At 39.3% G+C, this 25,308-nt stretch overlaps 1 protein-coding gene across 1 annotated transcript in view; it reads left to right on the forward strand.

Moving 5' to 3' along the window:
- The window catches only part of CPQ (carboxypeptidase Q), a 140,667-nt gene that overhangs the window by 73,497 nt on the left and 41,862 nt on the right, over positions 1–25,308 (forward strand). The window contains exon 5 of the mRNA XM_085053264.1: positions 17,689–17,800. Coding sequence (XP_084909390.1) covers positions 17,689–17,800 — 112 coding nt within the window. The remainder of the gene's footprint in view (positions 1–17,688; positions 17,801–25,308) is intronic.

Consider the following 25,308-nt stretch of genomic DNA (forward strand, 5'->3'; position numbering starts at 1 on the left):
GCTTCGCACCGGGACTCCCTGCTGAGCCGCCTCGAGGGCTCGAGTGACGCACCTCCCCCGCCTGCTCTCCTCAATAAACTGGTGCCTTGCTCGCCTTCGCCTGTCTGGGACTGCTTTACTCCGAGGGCATCCGGCCCAATTCGTCTTGCTCGCGCGGCTGGCACTGGCCATTGCGCCGGGGTCTCCTCGACCAATCGGGCGACCCTGAGGCAAACCCCACTGCCGCCCGGCAGCGGCTCGAAGGATCCGGACCGCCTGCCCGGAGAGCCTGCGGGGTCTCTCCCTGACCGTGCAGGAGCTCCGAAAAGCCCGTAAGGGACCAGGAGCGGGAAGCGGACTCTCATTAACACTTTAAGAAATGAACTTTCATCTTGTAACACTCTATTGTATTTTGTTTGGGCATGCACTTTCTCATATTGAAAAACATGTGCCTCTCATTTTATATATAGGTTGTTGTTGATTTAAGTCTTTCATGATCTAAGATTCTGAAAACTAAAGATTCAATAACTTGTGGGATATTTAAGGATAATTGAAATGTTACATTTTCTGGTCAGAATGCATACACTTCATACCTGAAGAAGTATGGCCTGTTATGAAGTACTGATTATGAACAGTACTTCATGGAGTGATTTCTGGTTTTCTTCTCTGTGTCCTCCATGGTGGTGAAGTTGTCAATAAACAGTCTCTTTGGCTGAATAAACTGAGAGGAAAATGGAATTGAATATTGGAGAGGCAGGAGAAAAGACTGAAATTGAATGATGGAGTATTTTTCCAGGAATGTGATAAAATCCTGCATTTTCACTATCTCAGGTTGCCAATTTAGGTTGCCTTTTCCCCTGTGTCATTACTATGATTATTCATTTTCCTGTCTGTCAGAGAAAGTTAGTATGATTGAGCCTGAGATGGGCAGTGGGAGAGGAAAGGAACATCTTGAGGAAAGAAATGTTCTCTCTTTTGATTTGCTTGGTAGCCACAGTGACCCACCAAAGATGACTGACCACTCACACCTGTCAGCTGTGCTGGGGTCCAGATTCCACCCTGAAGTTTAAAAAAAATGGGAATGGGGAAGATGGGAGGGAAATTTTAGTTATGACCAGGTACTTGAGCTTTTGGAAACCAATGTGTACATACCGGTGCAACTGATGATCAAGGTGGTCTGGAGAGCTAGCAAAGGAGGGTCTCCAGGTGCTGTAATGGCAGCTGTGGTAAGGGTGGTGTGTGGAGATGCCAAGACAACCCAGTGCTGGAAAATCATTGGCATTCTTTCGTGCAACTTTTGTTATTGTATGAAAAGTCTGTTTAACACCCACCTTTTGCGAGTACAGTTCCTGTTCAATGTACCTTGAGGTTTTATTGTGCTTTGTTGTTCTTGAGGAAACTCAGGTCTCTCATAACTACTTAAAAGCTTTTCTGCAACATATTTATAGCCTGGTTTTCTGTCCTGGTTTTGTTTCTCAGTGTTTCCTTGGGATAATTTGAAGATATTGCTTTCTTAGTACGAGAATCTGCTGTAGCTCAGTAAAGATTACTGTCAAGGCAATCTAGAACACTTTTTTTGTAGGTTTTTGTGTGTGTACTCATTTGTACTTTCACTGGTGACATGCACAGAGCAAAGTACATTACAACACCAACAGCTAAAATCTGTTTCAAGGGAGCAGTTTGTATCAATTTCTTCACCTCAAACCTATGCTGTTTTGATGATACTGGCAACAAGTCATGTTCTCTTGACACACTTGAATTGGAGTCACCCTTTTCTGCAGAGTTGTGGAAACTTTTTATCTGCAGTTTTCCCTTTACCTCATTTGACTTCTTTACTGTTTCTACTAAATTCTTTCCTTGTGTATTTACAAAGAAATGAAATATTAGTTAGCTTTTCTTTTATAAAAGCATGTTTATTAGAACATGTAGACCAGCTGAATCAGTTGAGGTGTTTGCTAGATTGCAAAGTTTGTAGGCAAAGTCCTAGAAATATTTCAGTTCTGTGTCTATTTTCCTTGTATTTCCTTCCTCATTACAATTATAATGGTGTAATTAGGATAGATTAGTATTGAATGTCCTGCAGCTGGGAAGAGTAAAAGTTAATTACTAGAGTGAGATCTGCAACTACAGCCTGAGTTATGTGAATGTAGGTAGTTTCAGAAAATGAGCATGCAACTTATGTGCTTTGGGGCTATATGTATTTCAGAAGGACCCATTCTTTGGAGTAGCTTTCTCCAAGAGGATGTTTGACACATTTCAGTATGGCAGGAGTAGCAGCCTGCTAGCAGAATAGTTTTGTCTTTTTTTCATTCTTAGTAATAGAACAAGTTAATTTTCATTTTGTTTCATTTGTAAAATACGAAATCCAGGTGAACATTTTTGCTTGCTCTTGAAGATCAATCAAATAAGTGCTCAAACTTCATGCTTGTTCTGGCCTTACCTTGCAATCGACATTTTTTAAAAGTCATAATTAAAATGTCCTCACAATGTTGTCACCTTTGAACAAATTAGTGACTCAACATTCCCTTTGGTCTGTCCCTGTCTTATGTGGTTAAAAACTGAACTGTCTGCCTGAAGAATTCAGGCTCTTGAGAAGAACATGATAGACATAAGAAATGCTGGCCAGCATTCAAGCATATTTTCTTCTTTCGACAGGTATGAAGCATCCAAGAGTGGCTTGGAAAGTCAGTAGTAAACTGTGTAAGACATCAGTGGGAGGAGAAGAGTTCACAGATAACTACAGGTTCCTATCAGTTATTTTGAAATTGTTATTAACACTAATATGTGGGAATAAAAATTGCTGAATACACTCAAATAATAAAAAACATGAACCAGATTTTTCATGCAGTTATGTCTGATAAAAAAGACGAGAGTGGATGGATTAGGAGAATCTTGTTCTTCGTGTCCCTATTTCTCTCTGTGCAACCTTGTCAGAAGTTTATTTAAAGGATAGAATAAGGTTTTTTTAACATTAAACTATTAAAATATTTAAGCAGGTACAGCCCTGATAAAATCTTAACTAAACATGCCTTTCAAGCTTATTAATTCAGGACATGTAATCAGTTTTGTGTAATATTGCGATAACCATTGTGTTTAATTTTGAAAGTTAGTGACACAAAACCTAATAAAATTAGAATAGGAGCTGCTGAGAACAGTGCCTGAAGGAGAAATTAAATTCATTTCAACACAAGGAGATATGAAATGAAGTACAAATAGAACAGCAGTAATAGCTTTAGTATGACACAAGGTTTCATTAAAAATCCAACTGTTATTGCATTCAGTGTCAAGGTTGTGGAGACTGACTGAATATAGCGTCTTTTTGATGCTTATCTTAGAGGTTAGACTAATGTCTAATAGCAGTCAGTGGTGCTTGCCATCTGGTTAGCCAGTGCTATGTAGATATCAGAATTTCTGTGAATTCCTCTGTCATGTGTGAAATTGGGGAATGCAGGGATAGTTAAGTAAATAAGTTATTTCAACTTGCAGCCGTAGGAAGAGAAACTAGAGGGAGGTGACATTGGCAATGAGACACACAACCTTTCAGATAAAGGTCAAGGATTTAAGTCTAAGGTGAAGTGACAGGGAGTATTAGTTAGTACTGACAGATTTTGAGTGGCCTAGGGACATAAATTTGATGTTAAGTCCAAGTAGACAGAAACCCACATCACACAAATGCATCTGTGTAACATGGATCTAGCTGGTGTTTCGGGTGTTTTTCTTTCTGATTTCCTCTCTGTAGCTGGACATGGGGGGAAAAAAATCACAAGCTCAAAAAGTTTCTCATGCTATGGAGGACATGAAGAAATTTACACCTCTGAGAATGTCAGAGATGATACCAACCTGCAGCCATTCCTTAGGCACCTGATAGAGAGGAGGTGGGGGGGGACCATGTACAAAGCACAGCTCAGTTTGATTCCAGAGTGTAACTGTGAGGACAGCTCTCCCACTTTTTGGAGGAATGCTGTAATCACTCAACGTGTTCCTTCTAATGAATACTCAAATGTTTCACATAAGCTGAACCAATTCCAAATGAGACAATTTCCATTTTCTGGTCCTCCATCCATGGTAATCACACTATTGATTTTGGGAAAAGGCAGGACAAGGAACCTGCGCATCTCTTCCCTTTCTCTTACTGCAGTTGACTTGTTTTTCACATTTCTACAGGGCTTGTCCAGAGCTCTGAGTTTTCCATCTTCTTTCCATTCTGTGCAAGGGAAGCACTGGTTTGTGTCTGGCATAAAATGATCAAATCATAGAATCATTTAGGTTGGAAAAACTCTTAAGATCATTGAATCCAACTGTTAACCCGGTAGTGCCAAGTCCAAGACTGAATGATGTCCCTAAGCACCACATCTACCTGCCTTTTAAATACCTCCATGGATGCTGATTCCACCAGTTCCCTGGGCAGCCTGTTCCAGTGCCTGACAACCCTTTTGGTGAGTAAAATTTCCCTACTGTCCAATCGAACTCTCCCCTGGCACAAGGTGAGGCTGTTTTCTCTTGTCCTATTACTTACTACTTGGGAGAAGAGGCCAAACCTCACCTGGCCACAACCTCCTTTCAGGCAGTTGTAGAGAGCCTATAAGGTTCCCCCTGAGCCTCCTTTTCTCCAGGCTAAGCTACCCTATTTCTCTCAGCTGGTCCTCATAAGACTTGTGCCCCAGACCCTTCATCAGCTCTGCTCTCCTTCTCTGGACACTTTAAATGTATGCATTAAAAGACAGTAACAAGTAGCAACCATACAGAGCCCCGGCAAATCATGCACTTGAACTGTCTTTGAGCCTTGGAGTAGGCCAGACATCTCAGAGTGCATATTGCCACTATTTTTTCCTGCTTTGTCACATCTGTACTTTGCACCAGGCTTACCAAACTCCCCTGCACTCCAAATGCATTCCAGAGCCTTTGTGTTACTGCATCCAATAAACCAAACCTCTTTTAACTCAAAGCAGAAATTCCACTCTGGAAATCATCCTGACAACAGTTGTCTCAGCTGGTCCTTTGCAGACATTGTTTGAGTTTTAAAATCAGCCTCTTCTCTATCTTGGTGAAAACTTGTGTCAAACATACTTTAAGTTTCACAAGAGTGTATAAACAAAGAAGCTAAGGACAGATAAACATGAAGGGTGTGCTATTGCTTTGCATCAAAACTCTGGTGTTTGGAGATACACTAGTGGGAACTGAGTAGGGAAATCTGTCAGTGTTATTTGCAAGTATTAGCTCTGTCTTTGTGAATATGACTTTGGTAGGTACTAGAAATTGTGGACTGAATTTTTGTTTGTGTAAAGACAGACAGTTCCAGTATTTGGTACATAAGACAGGGGTTTCAAGTATCTATATCTCAGTATTTTCCATGAAAGCTGTCATAAATATAAGAATAAATGTCAATCTTCACTGTATCCCTTCATAATAAACAGTTGGTAAGTCCCATTTTACTGAAAAAAGATGAATACAATATAATGAACTAATTTGAATGTAGAAATGGGAAATAATTATTTTCTAAGACCACATTTAAGCCTCAATAGAAGTCCTGTTTTAATGATCAGAAACAAAAAGAAACTGAAGGGACAACCATTGGTGAAAGAAGACTTGTAATCTGAAAATTATGTTGATACTTTGAAGACATGTTTCATACAATATATAAAGCAATTATTTTAAGGTCAGTGTAAGAGAAAGTATTGTTTTTTCATGTTGCAATCTAAGTAATGTCCTGTCTCTGTGGATTCTTGCATCAGTTTATAAAACTATTAGAAAATAATTGCAAATTATTTAATAAAATGGATTTCATACCAACTTTAATTTTTACCATGATTTCAACTTCTCTAAGTAGAAAAGAGGTATTTTGTTTTGTGCTAGTAAAATACTATATTGAACATTACAGATTACTTTATCTGTCTGGATCTTGAAGGACATACTGGGTTTTGGTAGAATTGATTTCCAAGTTGTGTTCTGCTTTTTGTATCTCTAATGAAATTTCCTGAGCCAAAAGAAATGTGGGTTATGTATAGATCCAGAAGAAAATGCAAATTACTCTTTCTGGAATCAGTGTCATAATTACAAAAAGAGACCTCTGGAGATCATGTAGCCTGAGCCTGTGCTCAAAGTCAGGTTGTGTAGGGTTTGGGTTTTGGATATCTTCAAGGATGGAGACCCCACAGACTCTTTGGACAGCAGTTCCAATATTCTACAACCCTTGTAGCAAAAAAGTATTTTTCTTATTTTTAAGTGGAATTTCTTCTATTTCAGTTTCTGCCTGGTGCTTCTTGTTCTGTCAGTGGGCACAACTGACAAGAGTCTGGCTCCCTGTTCTTTACATCTGCCATCAAGTGTTTATACATCTTGATGAGATCCTGAAGCCTTCTCTTCTCCAGTCCCAGCTGTCTGCCCCCTTTGTTGGAAATGATACAACATTTAAATTTTTTAAACTAACTTTAGTCAGGGCTTTGTTTGTCTTTGCCCAGGGGGAAGGGAATTGAAGTTTCTTTTCAAAAGGCTCTGTTCCCTAGGCAAGGCCTGATGAGCTTAACGTCTCCATGGACTGGGAGTTGCCAGAGGATTGCAGTGAGCATTGAACCAAAGAATTGCTTTGGGTTCATATGTATAAATATGTGAAAATCTGATAAAGAACCATGTATGATGGAATGATTTTCACTGCACAACTTGGGCAATATGTGGATGAAATTATTTCTATTGCACATCCTTGCCAGAACAACATCCTGGCCACAATAAAGTTATACCTTAGTTCTCTAATACTGAAAAGATGTTGTTGGAGAATTTTTGTTTTTCCCGCAGTTTCAGTGACATCATCATCTTTGTGGTCCAATATAGTCATGTCTTTCCTGTTCTGAGAGCTCTGAGCTGGACAGAGCACCCAGATGTGTCTCTCCAGTGCTGAGTGGTGAGGAAGGATCACCCTCCCTGACCTGCAGGCAGCACTGTGCCTGATGCAGCTTGGGTGCCATTGGCCTTGTTTATGGCACAGGCACACTTCTAGCTCCTGGTCAGCTAGCTGTCTACCAGGACCCTGAGTTCCTTTCTGCCAAGCTGCTTTCCAGATGGTCCCCAGCATGATCCTTGAAAATCTGCCACCTTTCCTGCACTCTTTTTTCTCTCCAGCTTTGTCTCCCATAGGATTCTTATGAACAGGTCCTTGAGCAGACTAAACACTACTTTCCCCAAGATCAGAGCTCATATTCTGCCATTTGCCTTACTCCTTCCTCTCAGGATCCTGAGCTCCACCATCTTATGTTCACTGCCAACCTTCCCATTCCCAATCAGCTCTTCCTTGCTTGTAAGTATGAGGTCTAACAGAGCATCTCCCTCATGGATTCATTTCACGATGGGTTCCTGCAGTTCTGGGAATACCTGAAGTTAGTGCTGCATGGAGACATTTATTGTACAGTCTAAGAGGGAAGTAATGTGTACAGGAAAGAGAAAATGTTATGTGCACATTAAAAAAATTAGTAATGAATAATAAGGATCTTAAAAATACCCTGTAACAAATACAAGGATAATCTCAGTAAAAATTCTGAGAAAACTTGTGCAGGTGCCAGGAATGTAGGATAAGCTGTAAAAATAAAGAAAGGGTACAGCAATCAAATGAAAGAGTAATAGAGCATTTTAGCATTTTAGACAATGAAATCTTTTGGGTAGCAGTGTAAGAAGTGGCAAGAACCTGACCTATGTGAGGATTTGTGGAGTAAGAGGGAGGCATCAGAAAAGCCTCTGTCACAGGCTGTGAACTGTGAGAGGAGGAAGTTTTTGCCATCACAGCAGAAAGGTGAGGAGCCACCATCCACTGTAGAGCAGCAAGGACAAGATGCACAGCTAGCTCTGATAAGTCATTGTGGCTGTAGAAGTGGGACAATTTGGGGAGAACTGATTATGTGATCAACAGTCCTTTTAGTTTAGGTAATGGTGAGGGACAATGGTGTGGCAAGACGCAAAAATTTCATTTCCGTTGCATTCAGCTGGTAGTGATGAATAATAAAAGCATCTGGAGGTGTGGCTCACAAGGCAGGCTTGTGAGCTGACAGCATTCAAAATCCAGTTTGACTTTCGAATGCTGCCATGAGGACCCAGTGGGGCACGTTTTCTAAAACAGCTTGTTGGTATTAGAAGAAATATTTTCGTAAGAGAACATCGAAACAGTTTGTCCAGAGAGGTTGTGGCATTTCCATCGTAAGAAATTTCAGAACTTGAGTGGACAAAACTGACTGATCAGATGTAAGTTGATCCAGCTGTGAGCAGGATGTGGAAGTTGATGCACAGTCAGAGGTCTCTTCCAACCTCAAGTATTCTCCAATGCCTGGTGTCTGGCATGGGACATAAGTGTTAGTTTTTAAGCCTCCTCTCTTACAGTGCTCTGCTGTTAATATAGCCATCTAAGGATTGTTTTGACTTTCTTGCATCAGCAGTCTTCTTGGGGAATTTGTAAAGTCAAGTCTATTTTCTTGAGGTCAGTTGAGAGGTGGCTACTCAGGATGGTTTTCAGGACATTTTAGGTCATTGGAATGCTCTAAGGCAGTGCTAGTGAGGCATAGTTCTGGCATAATAAAGGGCCCCTCAGTGCTCTCAAGAGGAAACAATATTTGTATTTTTTTGAGAAAAATCTACTATTTTTACAGTTTTAGAAAGGGGAACTTGCTAGTAATGCATAGTATTGCAGTATACAAGTAGGACAGGCTTTGTAAATGCTTCAGTGAAAGAAGTAGCATTGGGCATTAGTGTTTATTTTAGCTGAGATTACTTTTGATATCTGAAAAAAGGAATTTCAAAGACAAACATTTGGGGATGTTGCTACATCTGTAATAATGTGGAATCCTATGTATCTCTGAAGTGAAAAACATATAAATATATATAGTTTAGATTAGAAGAATTATCTACTATATATGTAAGGGAAGTCTTCCTTTGGTAAGTGTAGAAAAGAAAGAGCTTCTCGCTTCTTTCTTCACATCAGCTCAGATGCCATTGCAGCTTTCCTACAGAGGTGTTGCAGAGATTCTTTGCTGATCTTTGAACTAGAAAAAAGGCAGCTGCAACATCTTGTTTATGCAAGGGTAAGTGATATTTCAGTGATACCTGGTTTTGTTTAGAGATAGTTACTGTTATGATTTTTCCTCTTAAAACTTGTAGATGTGGGTTGAAATATATAAAGTCCGTATTTTCAAAAGAGAATATTATGAAGAGTGGTATTATTTCTGAAATGTTACAGCTCAGGAAATGAGAAATAAGAAATGCTAGAGAATTTAAATATGGAAATACTGTCTTAAAATCAAACATTTAATATGAAAATGGTCATCATTTCAATACTTGGTTATCTTTTGAATGCTTATATAGTTTCTATGTCTTGTTACCTTTACTACAATTCCCTTATCAGTAATAATTTATTTTCAGAGTAATTTTCTCCTTCACTGTCATACATGCTATAAATGATATCAGCTCATGCTATTTTACTACTCAGTGGTTTTGAGATTCACTTCAAACAGGGAGGTTTGATTGCAGTACTTTCCGAGAACACTTTAGTTTCAATCACTTCTACAAAGCAGAGACTCAACTTTAAAGAGTTTACTGTATGTTGTGACACAAGGGCTCTTTGAAGGTTAATCAGCTTTTTAGCAATAATAGGGTTGGATTCTTGTGTGACTAAGTGAGTCACTTCTGTTTCATGTGCAGATCTATCATTTAATCAGAAGCCTGGAAGTTAAGACTTGCTACACTGCATATTAAGTAGAAAAGACAGTTGTTGTTTTAATAATTTTTTTTCTTTCTGAACTACACTGTATCTTTAGGACTGTAAATTAGTTGAGACAGCTAGACTGATTATTTAAGAACCATTCCTAATGTGAATAAAATCTAATAAAAGGAGCTGTACAGTGGAGTCATATTATTTGGACACCAAAGCTAAAAACTAATTTGAAGAAATATCCTTATATATACAAAATTAAATCCACTAAATGTAGTAATGTTCCTGATTTACATTTAGTGTATTATTTAATCCAATTGCAGTTTAACTGGGGGCAGCTAGTGTTTTCTTAAAGGCAAGTACAAAAACACACAAATCTTTTTAAACATATTTGTAGCACAAAACAAATGTTTGGGAAATGGTCAGAGTAGCTCTCACAAAGAGTTTTAACCAAGTAAGTATTTTTTAACCATTGAATATCTCTGATATATCTGATACAGTTCCGTGCTTGAATTTAGCTGTTGAAGTTGATAAAATTATACACAACAAAATAAGCTTCAGTTTGAACATTACTGGACAAAGTATTTTTCTTCTGGTAGCAATGCCCCAACACATCTTAAAATACAAGCAAGTTTATATTCAAATATATACATTATATGTATATTCTTAGCTTACATGTTAGTCTAACTCTAATCCCATGCCATATAGTACTATGTTGCTGTATTCAGTATTCCGTGTTGCTGATGGGCACTCAACTTTGTCATCTTGTCTTCCTCAAATGTTGGAATGCTGAGCTTGGCATAATGGCAGTGTACACAAAATACAGTGTCCCAGCAAGAACTGTTTAAATGGTTATCTTTATAATGCAATGCTTGGGAAGTTTTCTTCAAGTATTTATCCTACTGTTGGAAGAGCTGGTTTGGATTCCAGAAAGGCAGATGATGTGTGATGTGTTTGCTGCAGTCAGTGTGGTGCTACAGCACACATGATTACAAGTTCAGATTGTTTAGGTTTCGGAAAGCCTTTGGTGGAAGAGCCAAGGGACTGATTTACAGAATCTTGCTGCATTATACAAATTAAATAACTATTGTAAATATTTTAAAACTTGAGGAATGTTGGTTTGCACACAGGAATGAGATTCTGCCTGGACATGAAGTATCAAGTAAGAAGAGTTGATAACTAGCAAGCTGCATTTATTTTGCTGTGTAACTTGAAGAGAGAAAGGTCTGAAGTGGAGTAGGAAGAAAATGAGTCAGGGCAAAAAAAGCCAGTTGTATACCAACACTTTATTCCATTAAGAGGACATAGATTTTTACTAAAAAGGGAGAAAGGAAATAAAGTCTGCAGACTAAGAAGTGCTTTAAGGAAGGATGCTGTGAATACTGGTGGCAGCTTTGCTATGTGGGTAAACAGTAGAAATCCATACTGCTTGGTGTTGCCATTTTCCCAAATATATGTGCAAGCTCTACTGTGGATGATGCTAATACATCCTAAAACTGCAATACCATATTTACTACTCTATATTTGCAAACCTCTGTGTATGAAGACTTTATTTAATCATAGTTTTGAAAGCAAGTTAAGCATGATGGGTTTAAATTTAGTCCTGCCAGCTGTTTTATTTGCCCACTACTTAGGTACATGATATGCTGCCTTTCTTTTTCCCTTTATTCTCATACCATTAACACAGTGAAATGAAGAAAATCTTTAAATCCTTATAAACTGAAGCCATCTGGTTGTTCATAGATGTAATGCTATCCAAATGTGTAAATTACTAAAAATGTACTCCCTTATACTTAGGAGCACAGGCCTGAATTTGGTGCTGGGTTCCCATGTCTGAGAAACTGGGATTAAGAGTTTTTTAGTCATGGTTTATTTAGTTCCATAAATTTTGTTGGGACTGGAGAAGACAGGAAATTGTGAAGGGAGTGTTTGTGAGAATAAAAAGAGTAATGAGTATCTGGGGAAGGAGAGAAATTATAGGCAATTTTTTAATTGGATTGAATAGGACATCCTAATTCTTATCTGACTTCTGTTTTCCCCTGAGTTTGGTCCAAACACAAATCAACTTTATGTAGTGTTTATACTTGTCTGGTAATATTGCTCAAATACCCCTGCACTGGCAGGGGATTCATGCAAGGAAAATATCCAGTTAAATAATGTAAGACTTAGCTGTGGTACTTATTGTTTCAGATGGACTTACTTAGAAGCAAATGGGAGAAAGTGAACCACAAAAATTTGAATGGAAATGCTTTGCATGAGTTTCCAGGTAATTGTGAACTGGATGGCAACACTGTAAACCTATGTTGCCCAAGGAAACAACTGACTTCTAACATTATTTGACTGAAAATGTGTGTGAAGAGTTGAAAAGAACAGTCTAGAGCCCTTCACTGTTCAAGCTTGATGTTTTGGCATACAGATGCTTGGAGTTTGAATGTGTCGTGACTAAAGATGCTTGATGTGGTTCTAATATCCTGTTTAGCTCTTGGTCATACCCCATGCAGCACTACAGGCTGGGGACAGAGTGGCTGGACAGTGGCCAGGCAGGAAGGGACCCTGGGGGTACTGACTGGCAGCAGCTGAACATGAGCCAGCATGTGCCCAGGTGGCCAAGACGGCCGATGGCATCCTGGCTTGTATCAGCAATAGTGTGGCCAGCAGGACCAGGGAAGCCCTGTATGCATTACTGGTGAGGCCACACCTCAAGTGCTGTGTCCAGTTAAGGGCCCCTCAACTTAGGAAGGATGTTGAGATGCTGGAACAAGTCCAGAGTAGAGCAACAGGGCTGGGCAAAGGGTCTGAAACACAAGTCCCATGAGGAGTGGCTTAGGGAGCTGGTGTTGAGGCTCATGGGAGACCTGATCACTCTAAAACTGCCTGAAAGGAGGCTGGATCCAGGTGGGGGTCTGTCTCTTCTCCAAGGCAACCAGTGACAGGACAAGAGGACACAGCTTTAAGCAGCACCAGGGGATGTTTAGCTTGGACATTAGGAAGAAGTTCTTCACAGAAAGGGTGGTTGGGCATTGGAAAGGGCTGCCCAGGGTGGTGGTGGAGTCACCATCCCTGGGGTGCCTAAGAAAAGACTGGATGTGGCACTTAGTGCCATAGTCTAGTTGTCAAGGTAGTATTTGGTCATAGGTTGGACTTGATGATATCAAAGGTCTTTTCCAACCTAGCTGATTCTGTGATTCTGTGGTTCTTTGTGTATGTGATGCTTGTTTAAGTTTTCTGTCCTCTTGCAAGCTGTATTCCTTATCTGCACTGTCTGCTGGAGGAAGATGTAAGAAAAAATACTTTTCACTGTTTTGGATAATGGAAGTTATTAATATGCTTTTCTAAGAGAAATGTGTTGATAGGCAGATTCCATCAATAAAGATCCTACTTTGTGGACCCAAACCTCTATCCATGAAGCCCTCTTCATCCGTGGAAGGTAAAGATGAATGATGGCTTCATTACTCTTCCATGATTCTTGCATTACCTGATATACATCTGTCTCAGAGGGACACAAATTAACTCTGCGTGGTGGTTTTCACAGCTTAATACAAATGTTATTCTAGATTAAATGAAGTGATTGAAAATGTTGTTTACAGTTCTTTCCTAATGTTTAGTATTTCTGATCTCTTAAGGTTGCATAGAAAGAAGCCTTTGCCTTGAGTTTAACTAAAATGAGATGGACATTTTTAAAAATTTCTTTTAATCAAGCAGAAGGTAGTTCATCTGCACTTTACGAAGTTGTTGCTTGACAAATGAAATTGGCCTGTGTGACTATATATGGGATGGGAGATTATTTTTTAGTGGCAAAAACCATCCTGTTTAGAAAAGGATAACTCTATGATGTATGCAGATGTAGGTGAATGTGTTGTTCCTCTTCCTAATTTTCTTGGGTTTAGAATATTATATATCTATATATGTCAAAGTATTTCAATATGCTTTTTTAAAATCCTGCACATGACCTAAAGGCATCCAATAGACAACATCATGCTGATGCAGAAGGAAACAGAATAAGAAAAATAAATCTTAATTTGTCACGTTGCATGAAAACTCTCTTATCCTAAATTTATTTTTGGTCAATTTGGCAAATATGTATTGCTGCATTTGTACTGTCCTGTACAGTTGCTTTTGGTTTCTCAATGTGTTTAAAACAAATACTTATGCTTACGTGTACTTCCAAGCATTGCTTTGCAAAGCTTATGTTCTTTTGGCACTTTTATAAGGTTGTTATGTGCAAATATAAGTTATTAGTTTCTGTGTAGATTTGGAGCTGAGAATCACATAACAGATTTGAGAGCAATGTGGAAAATGCAATAGTCATATATCCTTGATAGCTTTTTCAACTGCCTGTGTTATTAGCCCACCTATACAGAGTATTATAATGCTATTATTTTGTATTACTTTAAATAATACAGTGTTTAGACTTATTTTCAAAAATATTTCCATTCATTGCTCAGACACATTCTGTCTACTTAAAGACCAAGATAAACACTGTGGGTTTTGTTATTTTATAACTGTGTCTTATTTTAAGAATGTCTATGGCTATCCAGCATGATCAGTGAAACTTTCATTTTTGCAGCTGCTACAAAAACATGATAGTTTGAAAAAACAACTGTTCTGAAGAAATTGTCACATAGAATTACAATGGCTGTATTTATGCAATTGCTCTTGGCAACAGTTTAAGTAAATTTAAGTCAAAGTTCATCCATTAAATTAACTGACTTTCTCAGTCCACTTGAACCTTGATCTGTTTTGGTGTAATGTTCTGGAGTTGGTGAAGATGCTTTCCAACTGAAGTCTGAAACCCCAAATGAGATTACACCACCTTCTTCTGATTCAGAATTTCCTGCTGTTGCAATGTGTGTTGTTCCACAGAAATGAGGAGTAATTCCCTCTCAGACGCTCTGTTGAGATTGCTGCCAGGGAACAGCGTTAGTGATGTATTCTTTCACTGCTAAAGACAAGGCATCACTTCTATTGTAAACTTGTTTCTCTCTCAATGAGTTTACAAACTTGTTCTAAATAATTCACTTCATCTTGAAGCTCTGTTTCCCAGGAGACAAAATAGTTATTTTCTTAAAACCAATTTTTGCTTTAAGAACAAACCAGCCACACAGCAGTTTTGAAGCTGTGGAATAGACATCCTTTATACCACAGACAACTGGGTTTTCACTCAGAGCCTTTTCTGTTATTTTTTAAAAAAAATTATTATTTGTGAATTCTTCATTGAGGGGAGCTGTACTGAGTCTGCATTAGTTGGCTGCAAGGTGTGGTGGTGTTTGAGCTCTCTCCCGCATAGGCAGGTCGCAAAGGGGCTGCACGTTCATGAATGAACACAAAGCAGAATTCTTTCATGCATTGCCCTCATCACCAGCAGGTGGGTGTGTGTGTGTGTGTGTGTGTGTGTGTAGTCCTCCCTCATAAGAAGGCAAAAAGAGCAATGAGTACCACAGTGAGTGTTTCTCTTGTCTGCTCTTGTTTCAGAAACGCTTCTAACTCCAAAGCTGGCATTACTGTCCTCAGGTGATCTGGTTTCAAGCTATGTTGCTATTGTAGCAAAGGGCTGCTACAAATTAAGAACTTCCACTGCAGGGTAGTGTCCCTGGAAGACGTGCTGCTTGCAATCTTTTGTGCTGGCCCTCGGAGGATCATGACATTAAATCTCAGCACAACCCCTGAGAAATTCTTTGCAGAGGGGTCTGCCATCCAAATTTAAGTGCTTTTGAAGGCTAGGAGGTTTTGGAATAAAGATTGCAGCATGTCTGTCTTCTACCACGGAAATCAGTCTGTGCAGGAAAGCAAACACATGTTAAGGCTGGATAACCAGAAGAGAGAGTTGAGTCATGTGAGAAGGGAAAAGTAAGATGCTCTTCAGATGTTGGTCACAAGCATTTCCTGCTTCTAAAGCATGACCATTCTATTTTTTGTAACACACACATTCATAATTATCTCATACTGTATTCTCTAAATTAAAGGGAGTTTGGTGCATTCTGGTTGGACCCATGGCAGTTCAATGGGTATGATTAGTACTGTCTCATGGCCCTTGTTTAATACTATGGGTATTTCACTTATGTTACCTGAGTTTGTGTTTGGTTGGATGAAAAAAACACTGCTGTGTGATGAGTACTTGATACTTTTTATCTTTCCATGATCAGTTAGTCCATTAATTTTAATAACCAGTGAAAACATACATACATGGATTTATCTCATGTGAAGAAGAAAAAAGAGATCTTCATGTTTGGGCCCCAAGTTAGTTCCTTACAATGTTCATTGCATACTTTACAGCAGAGACTCTTGCCCTACAGGAGTTATAAAAGGAAAAACTCATTATGTTCTCATTTTCAGTTCTAGACTAGTTGTCCTGTGATGAATGAAAGATGAGATAATATGCCAGGACATCCTCATTACTTAGGGAGAAAAAGGTGGCAGAAAGAATTAACGTTTTTCACATTTTTCTGGATCTTGTGGGAGTCCCGTCCGTGGGTGCCCCAACCACCCCGGAGTTCGGGGAAGGGAGAGACTGCGGGAGAGGGCGGGGCCCCGAGGGAGCGCAGGTGCTGTCAGCAGGTCGGCGAAGCAAAACAGGAGATGCAGTCCAGATTGTCGGTGCTCCAAGAAGGGTTTATTAGGGTAAGGGGTGAGGGGAGTTGGAGGGGTCTCGGGGCATCGACAAAATGGCCCCGAGCCCTCTTGTACAGTAACTTTTATAGGGGGAGGGGAAAGGGAAGGAGGAGATTTGGGGAACAAATGGGGAAAGGGGGATTTCTGAGCGACAAATCATATATCCAAGGAAATAACAGTACTATAAAAAGAAAACCAACCAAATAACTGCTTAAACACGAACAAAGAAGAACATTCTAGAATCATAACCATATAAGGAACCAGGGGAGGGGGAGAGAAGTGGCTGTCACCTTGTCAAGCCTGGGTGCCTTCCAACTGGCCTGGAGAGCAGGGGGTCCTGGGAGTGTACCAAGCCCAGGATCCATCCCCATCTCTTTCCCAGGGGGTTGGGGCACCCAGGTGAGCCATGAACACTGCAGCAGGATCCCGCAACTCTGAGACTTGTTTGCCACTAGCTAACCAGAGAGTGGGAAGCCCTTTGTGGGAAGCCCTTTGTGTATGGCCACCTCTGAGCAGGACACAGGTCAATGCTCCAGGGTCTCCTTCAGCTTTTCCTTAGTGCTGAGTGGTCATAGGTTGAATGCTTCCTGCTCTTGTTTTTGTGCTGTTGCACCATTTTACCATACTGCCTGCCTGGCTCAGAGGTTTTGTCCCTCCCTGAGCTTTCCATTATAATCATAGATCCATCAGCCCTTCAGCTTAAGGCCCCGTTAGGGAGCTGTCACACATGTGGTATTGGTCCTATGCTGCTTATCAACATTTGAAGGGTTCAAATCTGAAAGTGGATGTTTCTGGAGATGCCCATACTACTATTCTCTACTATAGTTACAAAACTTTCTTTGCAGAAAACCCACCTGGGACTTGCTACCATGTTTTACAATATCCTTCTGACTAATGGAACTATAAAATACCTTGTCGTTGTAGGACATAGGGGATCCAGTCATAAATTACAGATCCTCTGTGACAAGTACCATAGATACATAATGAAGCAAAAACCTCTGGGAATGCTTCAGTCTAAGTTCTTTTTTTTTTCTTATGCACCGAAAAATAGGATTAATCAAATTTCATGCCTAAGGGCTTAAACAGATGGAATATGAAAGAAAATTTCACCAGTCAGCAGTAGTCTTGCATCTCCAGAAAGCATGCACTTTCTTAATGTACAAGATAAAACCTTTCATTTAAACATCTCTCACAGCTTATCTAGTTTCACTTAGGCAGTGGTTTGAAGTAGTAGAATCCCAGATTTATTTCAGCAACTAGAGAACAATGTTTTAATTTTATTTGAAATGTTTCTTTCTGCCCATTCTAAACTAAAATGCCAACTTTATAACAGAATCATTAAAATGCTTAAATGCTAAATAGAATTTTCTGATTCAGTGTTTTCATGTAGATATGTTTTCTCATAACTGCTTTTCCAGGTTGTATTGGTCAGTGGACATCTGGACAGCTGGGACGTTGGGCAGGGAGCTATGGATGATGGTGGTGGAGCATTTATATCATGGGAAGCATTATCACTCATTAAGGATCTGGGTAAATTTTTAATTTTAAAATATTTTTAATGCATTATGTTTCCAGGACATTTTGTATGATATCTAAACTGGATTTTATATTTTACCCATGTGTCTGAGCACAAATATTCATTTTGTCTCTATATCCCCCTAAACTAGTTCAAAACAGACAAAAGTCTGTTATTGTTGAATAGATATCCAAGGATGCTTTGCCCCCTTCATCAGTTGGAATCTATTTTTCCTCCTTATTCCCTTTTTCCACAAATATAACCTGTGGTCCAGGGGAATGCCCAACATATTCGTTAGAAATTAAAATTAGCTGCTGCTCCTGCTCTTAGCCCTGGCAGACTTTAAATAATAAACTAGCTTTCCCTGCTTCCCAGCAGAAGGATTTGTGCACTTCAACAATCTCAGTCTTTCTTGAAAAGCTCTTTATACACAAGCTCTGTTATGTGATTAGCTGCTTGCATCCTACAGTTGTGAACATCAGACATCCCTGTGAGTTCCTTTATTTTGCATTGTTTGAACCTCTAATCTCCCATTTTCCCAGCCTTGGAATGATTGGATTATCAGTCTGTAACTAAAACAAAGTGTATCTGTTTAATTATTTTGTTTTTTAAAAGCAAACTAAATGGAATTCTTCTATTGAGAATCCAGGTGTACTCCTTCTTTTAGTGTTTTTTAATAGTTTTTTATGACACTTGGAAAATTGTCTATGTTTCCTCCACCTTCAAGGGAAAAAAAAGTTATTCTGCTGTGTTTGCTATTCTGTTCCATTCAGAATAAACTGTTCTGTGTTTCTCAAGGGCAAGTTCATGGTGGTATTGTATAATTCTTATTCACTGGCTTTCCCTTCATGCATGACTGAAATGCATCACTTTCTTCTTGTTCAAATATTTGATTTCCTCTGATAGTAGGCTGTGTGTTTGCTGTGCAACCTGTGGTGAAATGCTGTTCTCTCAGCTGGGAAATGCTGGAGCCTTTGCTGATGCCCTCTGTTCTGGGCAGCTGCTGTGCTCAGCTCTTCTTGCTGTACCAATGTTCTGCAGGAACATAATGCTGGGAGAGGACTTGTGGCTCTTCATATCTGTAGATAACCAAGGAGCAGAGGGCCTTGCACAAACTGCCCTCCAGAGCAGACTGGTTAATGCAGATTTTATATCTTATTATGCATATAAAATCTAACAAAAAAACCACAAACATCAAAACCCCCAACAGACAGCAAAATAAAAAAAAAAAAAAAGAGGAGATGGTGTGAGAAACAAATTAATGGCTTGTATTTACAATCAATCCCATAGACTGCGTTTTGGATATGCATTTTTTTTGAACTGTGGAGAGTTTGTTTGATATCCTTTTGGACCCTGATAAATTTAGTCTCAGACTAGTCCACCAAATACATTTGAAATGAAGATAAGCCAACTCAATTGGCTCTATGCATGTGTAGAAATTTTTACTGTGTACAGTGAGTCTTAAAGCCATGACGCATTGTGTAGCCGTAAAAACAGTGTCTGCATTTACCAGAGTATAACTGATCTTAGAGCTGTGGTGATATGATCCTCAAGATGAAATGAGCATTCTGAAATATGAATTCTAGAATTTGAAGTTTATATTGTGTAGTGAGAAATAATGCCAGTACTTCTGCCATGGTCCTTTGGCTTAATGAAAGCAATATACTATTACACTATTGAAGCAGCTTTTTTCAGTGGTGATCTAATAGCATTTTATCATGATATCACTGTGACTCTTGGACATGGCTTATGGACAAGATACAAATTATGCCTGTTAATTCGGATTATGAAAATTTCATGTAATACTTGAAAAAATTGTTATAGTTTAAATGCAATTCCATACTTTCAACATAACCTCCTCCCAAAACCATTTAATAGCTACTGGCTTAGGACCAAATACATGAAATTAATTGAAAAATCATTAAAATTATGGTTTAAGATGGTCAGATTGTTTAAGCAATGCAGTTTGTTTTCTTGCCTCAAGTAAAATTTTAATAGTTTTTGCTTTTATTTCTAAGTAAAACAGTTACTTAATGTGTTAGCCTTTATACTTCCTCATATTTCCTGAATCTTCAGTGTTAGCTTTTATCTTTTTTAATTGAGGTGGCAATATCTGTACCATATTGGTATACTTTTTTCTTTCTGTCTTGTTTTGCTTTGGGGTTTTTAGCATTTCGGATGCCATAATATTTACATGCTCCCCACAAGGATATGTACCAGTAGCACAATCTGAAGTAGTTTAATATAGTCTTCAAAACTTCAAGTATTTGTTAGCATTTTTTTTTTCATTTCCATTTTGACTTCCCATGTTGTTTCTTTTTGAGAGAAAGGCAATTACATGAAGGTCAGACTGAACTGAAACTGATTTACATTATACTAGTACTACCAGAGAGTGGAATAAAACTGTTTAATTAATGTAAAATCCCATGTACACATTTAAAATTAGTAGTATCTTAAAAACATAGGGCTGATTTTGAGCTGCTGTAGTTTTTGAACACTATTTAAAGCTATAACCATTTGGTTAGCTCTGGAAAAGAGAATAGCTGACAAGTGGAAAGTTTCAGTCTGTCTGAATACTTTGCGTCTAATAGCTGTAATATCTCTCTGATTGTCTTCCACAGTGGGATGATGGGAAGGGGGTACCTGCTGGTGCTGCCATTCCCTCTCCTCCTCCTTCAGGGAGGAAGCACAGGCAGCAAATTCAGAGCAAATGCTGACTTCTAGATGGTTATAGTTCAACAAGGTGAATCTTGCTATGCTTTCTGTGCAGGTGCAATTTCACTCTCAAAACATGCCCTTCAGCATGTAGTTAAATGTCAGCACCAGCTTGTGCTCCCTTTAGTACCCACACTGGTTGTAGGCATCTCCTGACCAGAGTAAAAAGAAGTGTTTTCCTTATCACGTTCTTTGTATCAACTATACTCTCATGGCTGCTTGCTTCGCTGATAGCTAATCTCAGAAAAATTCACCAACTAATGGAGGTACTGAGTATTGTTGTTCAAAGGGGTCTTTTCTCACAGTTAATAATGAAGTTTAATGAAGCACAAAGGGAAGAAAAACATGAATTAAATTCTTGAAGCTTATATATGCCACTGATAGGCAAGATCTGTGGCAAGCTTCTTCATGGCAGATGTGCTTAAAAATGGAAGAACTAGAAGTGTTTCCATAGAAATTGTTTATGTGAAGAAAGATGAACATTTCAGCTGGTTATTGCTCCTTATTCCCTTTACTGGGAATAAAGATGTTTTTAGAGTTGCTGAGGCAGTTTGTGAACTGGTCTGAACTGGTAAACTCCCTTTCCTTCAGGGAAGCCAAGGCTGTTTTGATTAGCTGAGGATTTCTGATGCTTAAGAAATTACCCTTCATAACTGCAGTCAGAGTGTCCATGGCAGTAAACCTGTGCAATGTGCAGTTTGCCTCCCGTGATGTCTGGCAGCTGCTGCCCTGCCCAGCCCTCTGCAAGTTTTAGTCTTTTGATCTATTTTAACTAAATTTGATAGAGGCATAAACATATTTAGAATATGAAGTTCTGATATACCCTTGTCAAATGGGTGATTGAGAAGGGATGGGCAAGTGCATTTATGTCCCACCTGAGGAGAGGCAAGAAGAAAGCACTTTTATCCTTTTCTTAGTATGCAAACACCTGGTTACCAGGACACTTGTAGCATTGTTGTAATCACCACTCTGTTTGGTTTTAATCTGTCTGCAAACTCTGTGTGGCAGATAGCAAATATCTCTATGGCAGTTTTGAGAGTGTTATTTGGGGTAATTAAGAGATGATGGGAAGATACTAGAGGTGTTTTGTTAGAGGAAAGGCTAGGGGTTCCCATCTTTAAGCTGAGGGAATCCATGGAGTGTTGCATGAGCTGTAATGTGGTGTGATGACAGCCTTTGGAAGCTGTAGGAGAGACAGCACTCAAGCGAATTGGGGCTTTCTAGTTTACAGAACAACAGCTGTGTTGCCAATTACAGTCTAGAAACCTCAAACCCAGCTTGTTTTCAGGTTGCATTTATAATACTAAGATTTTGCATTCATTAGTATATGTGCAAAAAATAACACCTCTGGAGCTGGCCACTGCCATTTGCCTAAGCATTTTCGTGTTGGTGTGGTTAGAGCTCTGGTGTCATTTGAAATGACAGCTTCTCATATCCCTCTCTCACATGAGGTTTACAAAAGAAGCTGCTTTTCCAGTTGAGGTGAAAGACTAGCTAAGCAGCTGCATATAGAGTATTACCATAAAATCACACAAAATTTATTTTGGTGCCTAATTTTGTCTTTGGTTGGACAGCCTGTGGGACTTGATCCTCTTTTGTATGTTGGTCATCAGTTTCTGTGAAGGAGATATTTGTTCTTCTTTCCCAACATTTCAAGCCTGCAGCTGTTCTTCCTTGGGAGTCACACTTGTGTACAGTGTATTTGAGCAAGAAGCAGCTAGTATGTACCTAATGGTTTCAGAGCTTGAGCCAGGGCTGCCTCTTTGCTCCTAATCCAGCTGTGCTCCTGTGTTGCTTGGCTGAGGGGCATTTCCCAGCTGAGACCACAGGTGTTCTGCCCTCCTCAAGCCTTGCCAAAGCCACCTCACACTCCAGTGTGGGAAATGTGGGAATGTCATTGCTAATGGGAGCTTGAAGGAACTGGATAACGACAATAATAGAGAAAGGTCTTTAGAATGTGGTTTTATGGCAGTGCCAGGTTTCCAAACATAGTATGTTAGGTCTCCTAAAAACAGTAGAGGTAGCCTACTGGAGTTAAAAATGCAGTCAATTTTGATGGATGAATTTCACTACTTTCTTCTGAAAAACTTGAAAAGTGATAACTGTCATGCCCCTTTTTAATTAAAACAGCTGGAAATGAATTTTTTCCTGTTGAGAATAGAAACTGATGGGGTCTTTTACTTGACACTACAGTCTAATTTATTTTCAGGGTCCCATCTCTGCTAGCACAGGGGGAATCAAACAGTCAACAGGTTCTTTATTCACATCCCAGGTTTCTTTCAGCAACATTTACCCACAAGCTATCTTTCAAGGTTCAGAAACATGTTTTCTGCTTTTTTCTGGCTGTGCTTGGGTGTCTCTTGCTTCACTGCTAGTCACCTCTTGGTGCTCTGCCAAGCCCAGAGGTGCATATCTATCCAGGAGCTACTGCTCAGTCTGGGGACATCTTCAGAAGTCAATGGCTGAGCTGTGAATTTGTCAAATGACAAACTTGTCTTTGTTGCCTTCAATTGCTTGAACTGCAGGCAGTGTAAGGTGTTGCCAGTTCATGCTATCTGAACTCCTGCTTCTACTGAGTAGTACAGACTCCAGGAAAGGCTACACACTGAAGACCACTCTAGTGGTGGGTTGTGATACAGAGGAAACAGTTCCCTGCTTTTGCTATTGTGTTGTGCACTGAGCTCATGTTTGGTCATGTCTGCATGCTGCCTTAGACCCTGCTTGGACTGTGCCTCAAAGTGCTTCTAAAAGTCCTGTTCTTTCACGTAAGAAAATATTTGCTATGGAGAGCTGCCAGAGCCAGTGAATACCAGCAGTCAAGTAGATGAAGTGGGGACATTTTCCTCTTTCACACCCAGGGTAGAATGGTGATGCCATTGCTGCTAGAGTAGCTTGATGAAGGAAGGATGATTGTTGACAAAATCTAGTCCCAGTCATCACACCTTTTACACAGCTTTCCCACATTCCTAGACGATGATGAAACGTGAAAAAGGGAGAAACGTATGGGGATAGATGATATGTGCAGTTTCCCCTCATTGTCTCTTTGCCAGCCTTAAACTGAACTGGGGTTTCATAAATCAGCTTTCCTATAGATGCAGATATGGATCTGGCACAGTCAAATTTCTGTTTCATAGGAAAAAAGCACAGAAAACTACAGAAATGTAAGACTTTTAAGTCTTTAATTGTAACTATCTGAGTTACTATTTATGTAATTCATAAGGAGACAGTTTTTCCCCCTTAAAACTTATTTAAAATTGAAATTGTAACTCTCATCTGAATTATACCCATGACTAATGCGACTGGAAAACCATTAGACAGATTTTTATACAGTTTATTGTAGTCTTTGTATGAAGTTACATTTCTCCAGTCCAAATTCACCAGCTAATATATGAGGACTAAAGATATGTTTTATTAAAAATATGATCACTGGAGTAATTCCTTTTCTGCTAGTTTAATTGAAGTCATATAAATGCAATTTTAATGTGCTTGCAAAATATTTTGTTAAAAATTTTTCTGAATTTCTTGTGGTGGTGTAGTTGTTTGCTGCCTAGGAGATATGTTGTGCAACATAATTAAATGACTTCTACAGTTGCTGGGTGGTTTTTTTTTTCTTTAATCAAATATGTCTGATATTAACTTCTTGTTCTTACATTCTTTTCACTTTCCCAAAGCTGAGTACTTTATTCTGACCTTCACGTTTTCAATTCTATTAAATCTACTTGGTATGAAATATCTGCACATGCTGTTACACTACAAATGCATTTATTCCTTCTTTTTAACATTTGGTTGAATGCATATTTGGCAAGTACTTAAATCTTCAATTTTCGTACTGTGTTGACATAGCAGAGGGGTGACTGCAAAGATAAAAAGTTGTTAATCTGGTGGTAAATTTAAATATACAGCACTTCATAGCAATTTTACCCTCTGTCTTGTGGACTGCTGCTTCTCTGCAAACTTTAATTTACCCAGAAAATTCAAGAAAAAATCTGAGCTTTGATTATCTATAAAAATCTTAAAAACCTGGCAATAGTAGCTGTTGTGTGTTATTGTTTTTGGGGTTTTTTTCAAATCTCTAACATGATTGGCATGAAATCCTTCCCAATTGAAGTAAGAGGCATCTTGTCCTTGCTGTCATTTTTTTTTAAGGTATAAATTTTCAATATGGAGACAGAAGTCTGCCTGCTGCCTTTTCTGACTCATCAGCTCTCAGAAAAGTCTACCAGATTTGCTTTTTCTAATCCAAAGAGCAGAGCAGCAGAGGCAGAATACAGACCCACCTCTCATTAAGATCAAGCCATGGCTGATACTTTTAATCCCAGAGAGTGTGGGAGTGGGTCCCCACATTGCCTTTTCTGCTCTACAATTTGATGAGATCTCCAAATACCCTTAAGGAAGAATGTGTACCTAAAGAGGTATGTTTTAAAGGGGGACAGTGTTTTATTCCTTTTGTGAGACTTGGAGAACACATTGACAGGACCAGAGCAAGGCATGGGGTGGAGGAGTTCTCTGCTCACTCTGTGCTTTGCTGTTTTACACAGGCAAGTATTGTGTTTCCTTTTCTTCTCCTGATTTTTTTTCCTTTTTTTTTTTGGTACCCATGACTTGCAATGCCTCCATGACACTACATGAACCAGTCCTTTGTTTAAAATCCCCTGTGCAGACAAGCACATTTGGCAGTACTTCTCGTCTGAAGTGCCCCTGAGCTGTGCTGCCAGGTGGCAGGAAGGTGTCCACAGAGAAACCCTCCCTCTGACACTGTAACCATCTGACTTGCAGCCCATAGCACCAGGTTCTGGGCTTGGCTTCC

Source organism: Lichenostomus cassidix, chromosome 2 (assembly GCF_008360975.1).
Source record: "Lichenostomus cassidix isolate B80296 chromosome 2, HeHo_3.0, whole genome shotgun sequence".
NCBI classification, from domain to species: Eukaryota; Metazoa; Chordata; class Aves; order Passeriformes; family Meliphagidae; genus Lichenostomus; species Lichenostomus cassidix.